This window comes from Rhagoletis pomonella, unplaced genomic scaffold (genome assembly GCF_013731165.1).
Source record: "Rhagoletis pomonella isolate Grant_MI unplaced genomic scaffold, Rhpom_1.0 Rhpom_scaffold_00007, whole genome shotgun sequence".
NCBI lineage: Eukaryota > Metazoa > Arthropoda > Insecta > Diptera > Tephritidae > Rhagoletis > Rhagoletis pomonella.
This window is the reverse complement of record NW_023458561.1, coordinates 58,351,432-58,366,736: the sequence shown is the minus strand read 5'-3', so window position 1 is coordinate 58,366,736 and position 15,305 is coordinate 58,351,432. Positions and strand designations below refer to the sequence as shown.

Below are 15,305 nucleotides of genomic sequence, written 5' to 3'. Positions count from 1 at the left end.
ATTTATAGATCAAATGGTGGAAAGTGTTTTTTCAATCATATGCATATGCATGAGCATGTAAAAATTTATAAAAATAAATACATATGCATATCTATATAAGTATGTATGTATGACGTCATTGCGCATAAAGCTCACCTGTTAACCGCAGCAGCCATTTGTTGTACGTCATGGGTGTTGGGGTGGCCGTTGGCAGTCGCCAGCGACCCATTCTAGACAATATTCTTGTCACTTTTTATAAGTTTGTAATTTGGTGTTTGATGAGTTCTTTGAACTAGAATTTAGGAGAGAGAAAAAGAATGAGAATGTAGAGTGTAGAATGCTAGAATGTTTGCAGCGGTAAGCAAAATATATCTAAGAGATGGTTGTGTGGTTATTTTTTATGGGTTTCCAAGAAAAATATTTACATGAGTATTAAAATTTATTTATTTTTTAATTAAAACTAGCCAAAATTTGTTTACCTTTCATCGGCTTTTCTTAATTATTTTCATCTATTATTTTCAGTCAGACTCAGACGCCTCATTGAAAATCCATCAGCAATATTAAGTAGTCATAAAAATATAATATCTGTGATTTCCTTTATATGTAGCTCATTTACTCCTGGAACAACTCTCCTTTATTGCCTTCAATCAGCGTTATTGCTTTTACACTGCAACGTTTTTATCACAATCGATACTCATTTTAACAGCACTCGCAAGTCGTTTTATATAATTATTTTAAACATCATTGAATGATTTTAATTTTTAATTATCACCAAATAATTTCAAAAAGTAGCAAAGTGAAAATGTGTATTTTTTATTCAAGCAACTATCGAATACGTTTTTTTTTTTTTGTTTGCAAGAAATTAAACATCCTAATGTCTTTCTCAAAGTAATAGACGGGTATATGTATAGAGTATGTTTAGTTACATATATGTATGTAGATAGTAAGAGCTTGCTTTCAATTGCATTCACTATAGAAAAATCTAGAAAATAGAAATTAGAAAAACATATCAATTAAAGAAGGCATGCTATAGATAGCTAATACATTTGTTTTTGATTTTCAAATTATTACATAGTGAAACAAAATAAAATTCGCTTAAAAAATTGCAAATGAATTCCACATAATGATGTTACTGTAAAGAGCTAAGATTAGTTTAGCAAGCATATGTGACTGTAAAATATTTATTTAATAGGATTCCATTAAAAATGTAAAATGTGTGTGCTTCTTTAAAAACCACTGTAAATTCCAAAGATATGACGAAAAATATAAAAAGGCGAATTCTACCTTCTACAATGGGACATTTTAGAGTGATTTCGTACAAAAATTGCTAGAAGAGTCTGTTTTTTGCCGAATTGAATAATTTTTTTTAATACTTGTAACGGATTTTAGAAATTATTGTCTAGGCCCGTATTAAAAAAAAAAACTTGAATTTTTATCAGCATATGGGGAAAGTCAAAAAATTTGTGTTCCTTATAATTTCCGCCATATTGAATTGGATATTATGAATCTCACTATTCTATCAGTAATTAATTTAGATTTTTTGAGTCTTTATAGAGGAATCTGAAGTTTGACCCTTGTGTGCCACGCCTTAACCGACTTCAATCGGGGCAAAATTTACATGTGATATCTTCGACTATAGCAGCATCGACGTAGGGGTTGAGGCTTAGGAAATATGATGTAAAAATTTGCTCTCTACATTTAAGGACCAACCTAATGTATATATATATTTTTGCTTGAAATTTCTGAACAATATGCAGGTTCAATATATTTAAATATATATTTTCAACAACTTTTTTCCAATCAAAATTTCGGATTCTAGCTAATCCAACATCCAAGTAGAAAAACTATTGCATTTCACAGGCTGAGCTCTGAGCTTAAAACTCTTTAAGAGGGCCGGACTCTATTTTAGTGAAATATACTATGGAAAATTACGTTCCCGCATATATTTCAATGCACCAATGTTTATCTATAAATCTATTGGAAAAATCATTAAGAAGATACGAAAAGCTTTGTGTTAAAACACATCACTTCATAGCAACAGCTTAAAAGTAATCCACACAGTCATCAGTCAGAGTTGTTGAAAGCTGTAATCAGATGTTTGTAATAGGCGGCATACACCGTGCGTCTGACTTGTGAGTCGGTTTGGATGTGTTTGTGAAAATAAATATGTGTTATTTACACCGACATGGCTACTCTGAATCACTCAGACATGAGTTTGGAGAACTTTATACAAATAAAAAAAATAATAATAAAAATCGGCCATAGTTTCCAAAACCAAAATTGATTACACATATAAAAATTCAAAAGGCTTGTCTATACACTTATGCACTTTGCTAAGAATGCATCCATTTACAAGAAACCTCTTGACCCTGAAAGCAAGGCGTTAAGTTAGTTAAACACAAATTTTTTTAATTCTGTGATATATTTTGGTTTAAGAGTGGAATTAGTGCACATAAGGAGGCGTATTATTGTTGTCGTATGAATCGAAATTTTAAAATGTTTGTATAGAAAACGATAGGAAAATTTCATGATTTTCGATTCTTACGAAAACAAGAATACGCCCCAAAATTTCCTTAATGCAAATATCGATAATTAATTAAGTACATTTTTGTTATGCAAGATTTTATGTAAAAAAATTTCAAGAACGCTAAAAAATATTTCTTATAACTCTTGTATTAACATTTCAGTATATTCTATTCGAATCGTACTCGTACTAGTGATACACAATAAATCAAATTTTTCTCAACTTAACAGCTGAGAAAAAAATATGTAATTGCCCTGACGTCAATGAACAAATGGGAAAAATGGAAATCTGGTTCAGCATTTTAAGAAAGCCAAATTTTTATTATATCTTTTAATATTGTACATACATATGTATGTATGTAAGTAAATATGCAGAAATGCAATTAAAATATTTACGAGCATATCAATCAAAACTACACTAAGCCAAAAACGCATAAAAATAAAAATAGCTTTACTTACAATTCAAAACTATTTTAGATTTTATGGGATTTCCAATGCATAATTGTTGGTATGTGCATATGTGTGTATCCTGCAATTAATACAAGTAGTAGGCTACGCGCACAGTGGGACGTCCCCATATAAGCTGCGGCCAAAAATTTTAACCATACTACAAATTAGCAGACACATTTTTTATGTATATGCTCTATTCTGCATTTAGGAATGAAGAAATGTGGAAAATGGTCAAAACTGACACACTGCCACGCCTACAGCTCTTGGGTGCTTAAATGTTATCCGATTTTGGTGACACTCAGAGTATATGCTGGTTTTAACGAAAAAATAAATAAAATTAAAAAACCTTTTAATTCAATTTCAATAAAAAAAATAATAGGAGCTGGTCTAGAAGACTGATTATTTTAGTAAAAGCTAAATTCTATTTTTGAAAGAAAAATTTCGTTTACAATTTTTAAAAGTACATCTACATACATCCATCCGTACGTACATCCATATACTACATACAAGACTGATAGAATTCAAGATTGCTCCCATCAGAGAGGAATTTTGAAATTAATTTTTGTGTGACGTCACACTGGTGTATTTGCGAGAGAGAAATGCCAAAATGCGAGCAAGAATGGAAAAAGAAGAAACGATTTTGCTAGGAAATCGTAAACACGTTGCACAAGTGTGACGTCATACAAACAGCGACAAACAGCCACCTTTGTTCTCTGCATCTGAAAATATCATCTGACTAAATGCCGCACAAGAACTATTCAGCTGGAGCAGCACTGATTCAAAATAATTGTCCGTGGGAAATATGAAAGTATTAGATTTGTTTTCTGTCCAATATCCAGCTGAGTGACAACAACAACAAGAAAAATCACTTGAAAATGGCAAAATTAATTTAACGAAACCGCAATAAATTCATATGCGTTGTAATTGTCACACGCCCACTTTATGCCGTCCATCGTTCAAATTTAATATTAACTAAAAGAAATTATTTCCAAACAAGTGGGCGTACATTTTAATTTAGTAAAAATAAATGCGAACAAAAATAAATTGTGATATGCTAGGTATTACGGACACTATTTATGTACTTATGTATGCATGGAAAATTAAGTTGCAAAGTAAATTTCTAATACAAGAAAAGTGTGACTGACAAACGACTATTTCTAAATGCGTACATATATATATATATGTATCTATGTATGTATGTACATTAGATCGTATCACGATATGTGGTACAAAAAAGTTCAATTAGTTCCAAGCGATTTTGAACACTTACAGTGAGAGTATTTCAGCAGTGCAACAATTTTTTCAGTTTTTTATAACTTTTTTTTAAGTAAACACCGATTTCGATACATGATACACCATTGTAAAGGTAGAAAATCTACATTTTTATATGTAGAGCTATTGGCGCATCCCATAAATTTTGCAAGTGTATATCTAAGCGTATCCTTTAAAGAGCACGGACATCAAATAAAAAACTTGTAGAGAACAAGAAATTTCTAAGCAAAAAAAAACAGAACCGACTTTACTTCTCATCTAAAAATTTAAAAGTACAGTTAATTTCTTAATGATTCAATGAACGGATCTAAACCAAATTGGTATGGTTTGCTTTAAAAAAAGTGGTCCAAATTTATGTGGTAAAATACAAAAAAGAAAAAAATATTCCGACGAATTGATAACCTTTTCCTTTCTTTGAAGTCGGTTAAAAAGCCGATTTAGTTATTTAAAAAAAAAATTACACTCCCGAAATACTCTCATTGTAGCATATGTATGTATGTATTCTGCACGTTATCGATGATTTTTTAACCGCAAAATTTTATTAACAAAAATTGTTACCACTACTTGTTACCAAAATTCAAGCTATGAAGTTATGTAGAGATTCTGGTATTGAATATTTTTCGGGATAATATCTTGTTACCAGCTTATAACATAGTAACAATATTTACCGGTTACAAGAGTGCATAGGATGCTAAAAGGGTTTACAAATTTACAGAAACTTTATTACCGGCTAAACAATATTTCTTGAATTTTGTTTCGGCCACGCTCTAATGAGCATTCATATTAATATGTTATGTATGTATGTAAATGTGCATAATTTAGAATGGTTGAGCGCGTTGTATGCTCACATTGAACTCTGGCAAATTATCAAAAAAAAAATTAGATTAGAAAAAAAGCTAAAGCAAATACACTACGCCTTGAGTGACAATGACGTCTTCATTTAACCGCATATTTAGAAAAACTCATACATAAGTTTGTACATGTGTATGTATGTACATTAGAGTGGTCCAAAATAAGTAAAGTCGGAATTTTAATGCCGTCACCCCTTAGAATTGTTCTATACCGAAAAAATATACCCTATTTTTTTATTTTATTTTGAAATCAAAAAATATTTAGGGAGTGCTCAACTTTTTGCATAAATGGTATAAAATTCTTTAAAATCAATATTTTTCTATCGGAAAACTGTGGTTCACTTCAGGACATTTTCAATATTAATATCCAATTGTTTATTTAACCGTTTTTAATACTAACGATTTTTTATTGGTCCTTCATTGCATTTTCTGGGGGTTTTGGCGGACCTATAAAATATAGTTACTATGAAAAAATTGTTAAAGAAACAATTTGGTATTATTATTGGGAATCGCCTGGAGAGAAGCCGAGTTTTCCGATCGAAAAATATTGATTTTCAAGAATTCTACGCCATTTCTACGAAAATTTGTTTTTCCCGATATAAAATATATTTAAAACTTTGAACGCGTTGAGCACTACCAATTTTTTTTTTTCAAATTAAAAAAAATAGAGGTATATTTTTTTCGGTATATAACAATCCTAGGGGGTGGCAGCATTAAGATTCCAATCGAAAAATATTGATTTTCATGAATTTTATATCATTTCTACGAAATGTTGGGCATTGCCTAATTATATATATATTTTTTCGGTATAGAACAATCCTAGGAGGTGGCGGCATTAAAATTCCGACTTTACTTTTTCTCCTCCCATAAGCATTTTGGACCACCCTAATGTACATACATACATGTGTTAATTTATTTGTACTTTTTCGTTTTACTTAAGCGTGTATTTTATGTTAAATCTATTTTTGTAAACCTCACAATCGTCTAACAAATGCAGACTACAATAAATAACACAACAAATAAAAGAAATCTTTTTTGGCTGAAAAATAAAGAAACTAGCAAATATTTCTGACAAATTTTACACTAAAGACAGGCTTTTTTTTGAAATTTTTCTTTCTTCTCTTTTTAGCGTAAATCAACTGCATATAAATATTTGCATACATTTAACGTGACTACGAACGAGATCTAAGCCGGTTGTACACTGCGTATACGTAATCCAAATTTCTTCAACATTATAATCTTGCACTCAAACAACAAGTGGTTTGTTTCTACTGGCAAGTAAGCATCTTTAGGAAAGCAAGTGTGCTTTTCTCATACATATTTGGTTTTATAATCAGCGCACTATGATCTATTTGTATTAGGGCTCGTAAAATTATCCGACTATTCGACTAATCGGTTAACCGATTATTCGATTTGTAACCGTTCGCATGCTTATTAGTCGGTTAATGGTATTCGAATAGTCGCCCGCCTTCGATTATTCGAATAGTTGCTTTGCTTCGACTACTCGAGCATTGTAGCAAATCGAATTTCAGTAACCGAAATTTCATTGAAATTTCTTTGACAAATGAAAAAATTTTTTTTTTTTTAAATATATACATGCACATATGTATGTATATTCAAATACAAAAAATGAGCGGACGCAAAAGGAGCTGGGTTTGAAAAGGAAGTAACATGTTCCATATGTGGTGCAGTTTTGTGCTACAACTCCTCCACATCCTCACTGAACAACCATTTAACAAAAATCCATAACAAAAATCGCGAAAATGAGAGGTAGGTATTGCTTTAGCCATTGTCTCTAAAATATTTCGCAATAACATTTCAATAATTAGCGCACATTCTTGCAAAAAAATACTACGAATGTAACAAGACTTTTCATATATGTATATGTGTCTGTAAATGCAAAAAAAAACTCGAACTTAAAGTATTCGATTAACCGAAAATGAACGGTTAACCGAATAATCTAAAGTGAACGGTTATCCGAATAGTCGACAGCTTTCGACTACTCGAATATTGCTAACCGATTAACAGTAGTCGATTTCAGTTAGATTCGAATAATTCGGTTAATCGATTAACCGAATTGCCCGAGCTCTAATTTGTATGATTGGTTGTGTGACATCGGATTTGTAGAAGTGGAGTCAAGGGATTACTTATCACAAACGCCGAGTTTATTTGAATGATTTATACATTTTTCTAAAAACAGTGTGTCGTTATATTTACTTATAGTGATAATATGTTGTATTTTTAATGCCTTCACGATAGATATTTATTTGTAGCATCCGAAAAAAATCTGAGCAGCAATCATTAGAAATCAGTGGCTAGAAGCTGGCCGCAATGAAAAAGCGGGCTCAGTTGTTAAGTAAAATGCCTCCACTCGTCGGAGAAGAGGGAGATGAAACCAAATGATACTTATTGCTTTCTCAATCTTTGCAAAGTCTAGATTTGGCTTCATCAAGCATACACTTCTTATAGTTTTCAATGTTTGGGTATCAAATAATAGTTAATTGGATAGCTTCAATTTAAAAATATTTTTTAATGTAATACCACTTTCCATACAAATTATATCGATACAAAATATTAGCAATGCGTTAATATTTTAGCCTAAGGATCCTGAGTACTGAGATCAAAATGAAAATAAAAAAGTCTGAAAAATAATATTAATCAACAAAAATATCGTCAATATTCTACAAAAATAATATTTTTGAAACAGATTTAAAAAAAAAATCCCTTTTGAATGTAATAAATTTAAAAATATTTGACATAAAAAATTAGGTGGAAACCCTATTAAGAATATTGATATTAAATTAGCTTAGTTAAATTGTATTGAGTCGAAAATAAGTGGCAACCTTACACTAATATTTCAAGGAACAACACTTATATACGCAAAGCATTGTTAGTGTATATTATATAAATTTTCTAGAAATAAATTAAATAAATATTCGACCAAAAATAGGTGGCAACCCTGTTCAAAAATATTTCTGAATTGGGGATTTTCAAAACGCTCTTTATTTTATACACATATTATGATGTGCTATTAAATTTGTAACTAATTCTGAATAGATGGCAACCTTAAACGAATATTTTCGGAGATAACCTATCTAGATAACTTTAAAATGTAAAACATCATTATTTGAATATAAGCGTCATTAAAGTTATATGCAATTTGTGATGTATGACCTGCTCTCGGACGCCATATAGGAACATCATCGGCATAGGCCTATTAGTAAGCATTAGTCCAATTTCGAGAAAAAACCATAGGTACTGTCAAATAGAGTTTATTCCAGTTTAAAGCAGCATTTATGTAAGCAAGAGGGATGTGTAGAAGAGAAAGAGTTGTTTCCAATTACTGCTAAAATATTACTAAATTATATGCCTGCTGTGATAAAATTTCCCTACAGTTTCATTATTCACATGCTGTGCGTTAACGACTCAGCTACTGTGCGTTCAACTAAGCAACAAGGCTGAAGGATACACTTTACAAAAATACTGACCTGCCCAAAAATAAAGTGAAAAGGCTCTATTTATAACACTGTGCGACAGTAAATTTTACACACACAAAATTAACATATTCGCGAAAATATGGACAAAATATAGCAAAACTGGATTTTTATTTTTTTCACTCAGAAGTCAGGAAATTTTTAAAGGACTTTGAAATTTCAAAAATTTGATCAATTCATAAAATTATTAAAAAATTTCAGACCGATGTGGAATAACAATGTGGGTATCAAATAAAAGAGAAAATCCCGTAGAATGCATAATGACGAATGGGTTGGAAAATTTCCTTTTAAAGTTCTATCCTTGAATATCCTTGAAAATTTGTAATATTTATTTTTGAAAAAATTACATATTAAGGACTAATATACACACGACCACATCCTCGAATTTCGTCCTCCTAGTTTTATTAACTCAACAATTTTTTTTCTCAATTCTACAGAATTTTCTCTTTCATTTGGTACCCATTTTGTTATACATTACACTGATTTTTTTTATATAATTTTTTTTTTAATTAATCATATCTTTAAAATTTGAAAGTGCTTTAAAAAAAAAGAGTGAAGAACTAAAAACGCAGCTTTACTATATTTGGTTCATTGTTTCGTGTGTTTTAATTTTTTTTTTGGTTTTTGTCGCACGGTGTAATCGTATTTTCGATAATTTTAGTACCTACTCTTGTTTTTATAATAAAAGTAAATGCCAGAGCTGTTTCTTGTACTTGAAGTTTGATGGTAAACTACGCAAAAGAGAATTGCTAATGAATAACCGGAAAAGAAGAAGGAAGCAAAAGAAGACAAGCAAAGAAAAAAAATAAAAATTGGCACTCGCAATTCAAGCAAATCGAGTGCAATTATTGTTGGTGTTGTTACAGCAATACGGAAGCTGTGCGACAGTCAAGTGTTTGAACCAAAAAATTACACATGCCTTTTGAGTGTGTGTGCGTGTGTATATTTGTTTTGCTTTTAATGCAGCTTCTACGACATATTAACACCGATTTTTTTATGTAATATGCTGATTTATTGATTGAGCAATGCGTACTTGAAGGAATTTTTCTTTTTGTTATTGTTGCTGTTTTGTTATTTTACTCTTTTTTGCTTCTAAGCCGACAAAAATTGCCAGCCATGGCTCTATTGCTTAAATAATCGATATTGCAGCGAAGAAAAGCAACAAAACATTACCAAAATACGTATGCCAGTATAATGGCATTTACAAGGCTTAAATTTGCCAAATTGTGTCAGCAACAACAATAACACACAGCCTAGCGAAAACAAATTTACAACAGCACGCCTGTAAGTAGGCTATAAAGCGTATGAAAACTGTCAAAAATCTATGTCAACTGCGCTGCTGCGTATTAGTTGTCCTTACAACAAAAAATTTTCAACATAAATTTTCACTTTCCTTGCGATAACAACAACGTTTCGTCGTCGTAACTTTTATGAAATTTCAGCAAATTCTACATTATTGGCATTTTCACGTTTTTTTTGCGCTATTTGTTGTAGGTGCACTACTTTTCACTTTCACATTTGTTGGATTTTCCAAAGCTGCCTCCCTTTTTCGCCTGCTGTTGCTGCTGCTGCGATACGCAATCAATTCATCGATTCTTTGCCACTTTGCACGCACATTTCTCCATCAAATTTCATTTCGCACCACTTCCCAATACACTGCATTTGCCTGTAAATTATATTTTTTGTTTAATTTATTGCACACATTTTTCGCTGCTGAGTGCTTCTTTTTCTTGTTCACAGATTTTCACTAAAACAATTTCCTAATTAAAATTGGCATTTGCTTTGTGTTGTTGCTGCTTGTATGCACAAATTTCCTTTTTAATGTGTGTGTGTGTGTGCGTGCGTGTGTGTATTGCAGACAACGCAGACGTTCGCCCACTTGCGCGTTGCCTTCTGGTTCGTTGCGCGTTATCCGCCGTTACGAGAGCAACTGACACGGCCGAAAGTGTTTAGCTCAGCCATTTGGTCGTAGTATTGGGCGAATTCGGTGGCCATTCTTATGCACGTACATACATATTTTGCCTCTCATCGTGGCATTTCCCACTCGGAGTTCGAAAATGCACACCTGTGTTCCACCGCAACAGCGAATCTAAACAAAAACAGCTGCTTGGTGTTCCTCTCGCAACCCCTCCTTTAATCTAAGATCCTTCGCTTGTTCATTGGCTAGCACAATTGTTTATAACCCACTCGGTTTCTACATACAGCCGAAATACACATTTTCGAAATGACCTTTGCAAGCTTATGATTCGAACTTTTGTTTTGTAGAAACTATTTCTGGCCAGCGGTTGTTGTTAAGAAGCTTACGAGACACTTTGTCGCCGAACAGAAAAATATGTATTTTGGTTTATGTGCTTGAAAGCTAAAATGGAATAAAGATTATAGTTTGGCGAGCTTGAAAGTGAAAAAGAAACTTAGCGCAGAAGAGGTGAAAATTAGTCTTAATCTGAACCTTAGTACTTAACTTAATACCTTAATACATAACGGTTGTTTGTAACAGGCAAAACGAATCGAGATAGATATAGACAAATGTATACATAAATGATCAGAATTAAAAGACTGTCTATCCGTCCGACCGTCCGTCCGTCCGTCTGTGCACACGGTAACTCGAGTAAACATCTAGATATCTTAACGAAAATATGTGTACTCTTTTCAGCGTAGGACGGATGGTATTGAAAATTGCCAAAATCGGACAATAAACACGCCTACCTCCCATATAACGGTAGTTTTCAGAAATACGAAAAATGCGATATTTTAGCTTATTGGCTTATTCACTCAAAATTGATATTTACAATGATGTTTAGACGAAAAATAAGAATGTTATACATTTTTGCGAAATGGACGTAGCCACGCCCACATATGATTACATGTGTATATCTTGGTAACCGCTTCACCAAATTTCTCCCAAACTTGGCAGTTGTTTCCTTGGTACAACATACCAAACGGCTGAACATTTTTAAAATCGGACAATAACCACGCCCACATCCCATATAACGGTAATTTAGAGGAATGCAAAATCTTCGATATATCAGTAAATACTGAAGCTAATTTATTCAAAATTTTAGAAAGGGCGTGGCACCGCCCTGGAATGCAATAAAAAATCTTTCGTATTAAAAAATTATTAAATGAACAATTGAGTATCGTTACTGCAGGTCTCCTGAAGAGAGCCAGAGTTTTCCGATCGAAAAATATTGATTTTCAAGAATTCTATACCATTTCTACCGAAGTTTGTTTTTTCCCCATATAAAATACATCGAAAAGTTTGAGCGCTTTGTGCGACCTCTTAATACTTTTTGATTTCAAAATAAAAAACAGGGTATATTTTTCGAGATATAGGGGGTGAGAGCAAGAAAATTCCGACCTTATTAATTTTGGACCACCCTAATGTGCATACATATACACACATATATCTTATAAAAAACGCGATTAAAACAGGTAACAATAAGTGCGTCATGTTTATACTACCTATATTAAGTTCATCTTGGCTAAATTTTTCAGGTAATTCGTCCAGTATCTTGATAGCACAAAAATTTCCCAAAAAGTTTTGGAGAATGTTACTACATACAGTGATAATCCTTTGCCAGATATAAATTTTGTTCTTCCGACCGTCGCTGATCATCTTGACTCTTAGAAACGTCCAGTATCTAGTCGATACTTATAATGACAGAATTGGAACCTTGCGAAAGTTTCAGAATGCTATTCTTTATGCCATTAAAGGAAGGATGTAAGTTTCAATCAATTCACAATTGGTCTACCGTACGAAAAATTCTTATTTTCTATTAAAAACACTAGAGGATTAATTATGTATTTACTTGCATCATTTGCTGATTTTTATTTATGAAATTTCATAGAATTTAGAGTAATGAGTAGAATTTAAATTTAAAACATGAATGCAAATCTGTGTATATGGTGTTTTTATATGTATGTATGTATGCATTCAAATCAATTCCCGACTACGCATAAATATGCATTTTTGTATGTGAACAGTGCAAAATGTCCCACAAACGAGATTCGTAACATTTCGCTTGAAGTTTTTACAACATAAATACATATGTATATAGTTACATATTTTTTTGTTTATTTGGTTTTATGTTTGTGGAGCAATTTAGTTATTTAATTTTACGTTATCGATTTGTTTTCTTCAAAGCGGTAGATAGGCCAAATTAGCAGCCCTCTCCGTTTCGAACATTGATTGCAAATACAAAAGCTTTTTATCTTAAATCTAAACATTATTATTTTTTATGTATATGTATATGTATGTATTTATGTAACTATACAGCTGCTTGAAGAATGACATTCGCTAGCCTTGGTAAATTTTTCTTAGATTTTTAAGAGCGTTTTGAAGGCGCCTTCAACGCAGTTAAAAATATTTGCCCAATATTCGTTTCAATAATTTAGCGTTGATTTGTAAAGTGATGAGAGTACTACATACACATATGTTTTTATTAATTTGTAACTTATGCAGATCCGACTATAAGAAGTCGATGTAGTTATTTCGCTAAAATGGTCTCTTCGCTCAAGTTCCATCACACAAGTCTATATAAAATATAAAACAATTTAGAACATTCCACCATACGGGGCATCGAATTCGTTGTCTCTCATTGAATAGCCAAATATGGTTAAGTAATTAATAATATTACTTATCAAAGTAAGTGTAGCTGCCATCCAAGTGATCTGAAATGTTAATGGATACAAAATTTTCAAATGAATTGTGCAACAGCTAATCTGTCTTACCACTTGACTGTGCGCCAATACAATTGGAAAAGCGAAGGCGCTCAGCACCATGCCAGCGCAAAGGAATAGGGCGAACTCCGTCTTTGGATTAGTCTCATTCCCTTGGGAAAAGCGTTTCGCAATGAACACCGGCAAAACGGAGAGCACGTAGAATAATAATACGAAGAATGGATAGAAAATCTTAGGTTGAGGCACAGCACACGCCAATATGAGGAAAGTCATGCCCAGGCATGTTAGAAATGCACAAACCAATAATCTGAAGTAATAAAGTTTATCAAGAATACAAATACAAGTTTATTACAACGCAATTAAGTGCATTAGATCAGAACTTTTGGTTCTTTTGTTCACTTACGCTGTTTTTAGAACACCAAGTCATTCGAGATTGCGGGTGAAGGGCAGTGCCATTGGAAGCGTAGCCAAAATGGAAATATTTTAGTATTAGTAGGGTACTGCAATAGATATACTTCACAATTACCTTTCAAAGCAGCCATTTTTTCACTATTTTCTAAATTTATAGAAATTTTTCACTCGAGATCCTTTTGTGTGTTTACGAAAATTATTGTACCTGCATTAATCATCAGGAAAACAACCAAGTGTAATCAAATGTCAAATATACTGCAGAGTTACCGGAAAGCTACAATGGATAAATAATAATCAGTTATATTATTACCAGTTTATAGAGTAATAAAAATGTTTTTTCGATTGAAAATAAACTTGAATTTAATTTAAATCAATATAAATTAGAAATACCAACTCATTTTGTGATTAACTGCGAAATTCAGTTTAAAATATTAAAATTCAGTATGGTAGCACCAGTGGGAACAGATTAATGAACAGAAACTGACTGAAGGGTTGCTTTCGGCGTTTAATGAAAGTGAACAGGAAATGAGTTCAAGTCTTTATAAGTTAAACAAAATTTATGTTTTTAAAGAACGCGAGTTGTGAATATTAATAATTTAAGTGAAATTAAAAACTTTAACATGGTATGCATGCATGAAACTATGGTAAAAGTTGATTTTCAATGTCTTACTCAGACATTTGAACATATGGTAAGAATACGTGGGTAAATTAGTTCCTAGAAAAAGGGAAAAGAGCCAGTATCAAATGGAAAATTAAAAATGGATGAAATAGCATTAAAAATTCCGTTGTTGTTGTTGTTGTTGTAGCAGCATACACATTTCCCAAAGACTTTTTGGGGAGTGTTGCTGGAGTGACAGTCCTTGTGGCCAGATATAAATCTGTGTCGTTCCGGTTACGTAGACCCGACTGTCGTGGGAACGTTAAAAAAATCCGTAAAAAGGATTGGTCAACCCTCTGAATTTCAACTAATAGTTATACTTTCGAATTGTTTGTATAAATAAATTATTCCCATTTATACGAGTATATCCTTTGAAGTCACTAATTATTCCTATTTATAAACTTATGTATGTACGTATGTGCATAACCGGAACGAGTACGAAGAGGGACTAGTCATATTTGTAAAATAAAATAAAGCTCAGGTTTCCAAGGGAAACGCTCTGTTTTCTATGTCAATTGAACTCCTTAAACATCCAACAGCGTCTATCCTCTTTTATAGACAATTCGCAATATTTTTAGCAGAGTAGTATGTATGTATAGTAGTTCTAAAGAAAATATGACGGCTGTTCAGGATCTTGTGCATATGATCTTGCATTTGCATATTTCGGTGCATTTGTAAATTTACAACAATAAAATGCAAACGGTTGCCACGGTAGCAAGCATCAAATTTCAAAATGCAATTCCAAATGTAAATCCATGGCCATTTCCTAAATATCCTGAACAGCCCCATGGATTTTAATTGAATACCTTGATTTAAAATAAAACGATTAAACCTAAAAATAAAATGTATAAATTAATTTGCCATCTAATTATAAATATGTGTTAAATACTGAGATAATTATGGATTTTAAAAGATCAATTCAAACATTTCCTTTGAAATTCCTTTTACCACATGCAAATTTCATTAAAATAAAGTCGACTTCAGAAT

The 15,305-nt window shown here is 32.0% G+C and overlaps 2 protein-coding genes across 5 annotated transcripts in view; one reads left to right on the top strand and one right to left on the bottom strand.

Annotated features, from left to right (window-relative positions):
- Positions 1-15,305, top strand: part of LOC118743173 (protein quiver) — a 47,824-nt gene that overhangs the window by 4,857 nt on the left and 27,662 nt on the right. The window lies entirely within an intron of this gene.
- LOC118743175 (leptin receptor gene-related protein-like) overlaps positions 12,367-15,305 on the bottom strand; it is an 11,842-nt gene continuing 8,903 nt past the window's right edge. Inside the window, exons 1-3 of one of the 3 annotated variants that reach the window (XM_036475711.1) lie at positions 13,776-13,900; positions 13,301-13,556; positions 12,367-13,240 (exon numbers count right to left, since the gene is read on the bottom strand). In XM_036475711.1, the coding sequence (XP_036331604.1) occupies positions 13,124-13,240; positions 13,301-13,522 (339 nt within the window). In that variant the 5' untranslated portion in view covers positions 13,523-13,556; positions 13,776-13,900 and the 3' untranslated portion in view covers positions 12,367-13,123. The other 2 variants (XM_036475712.1, XM_036475710.1) reach the window with 2 other exon arrangements.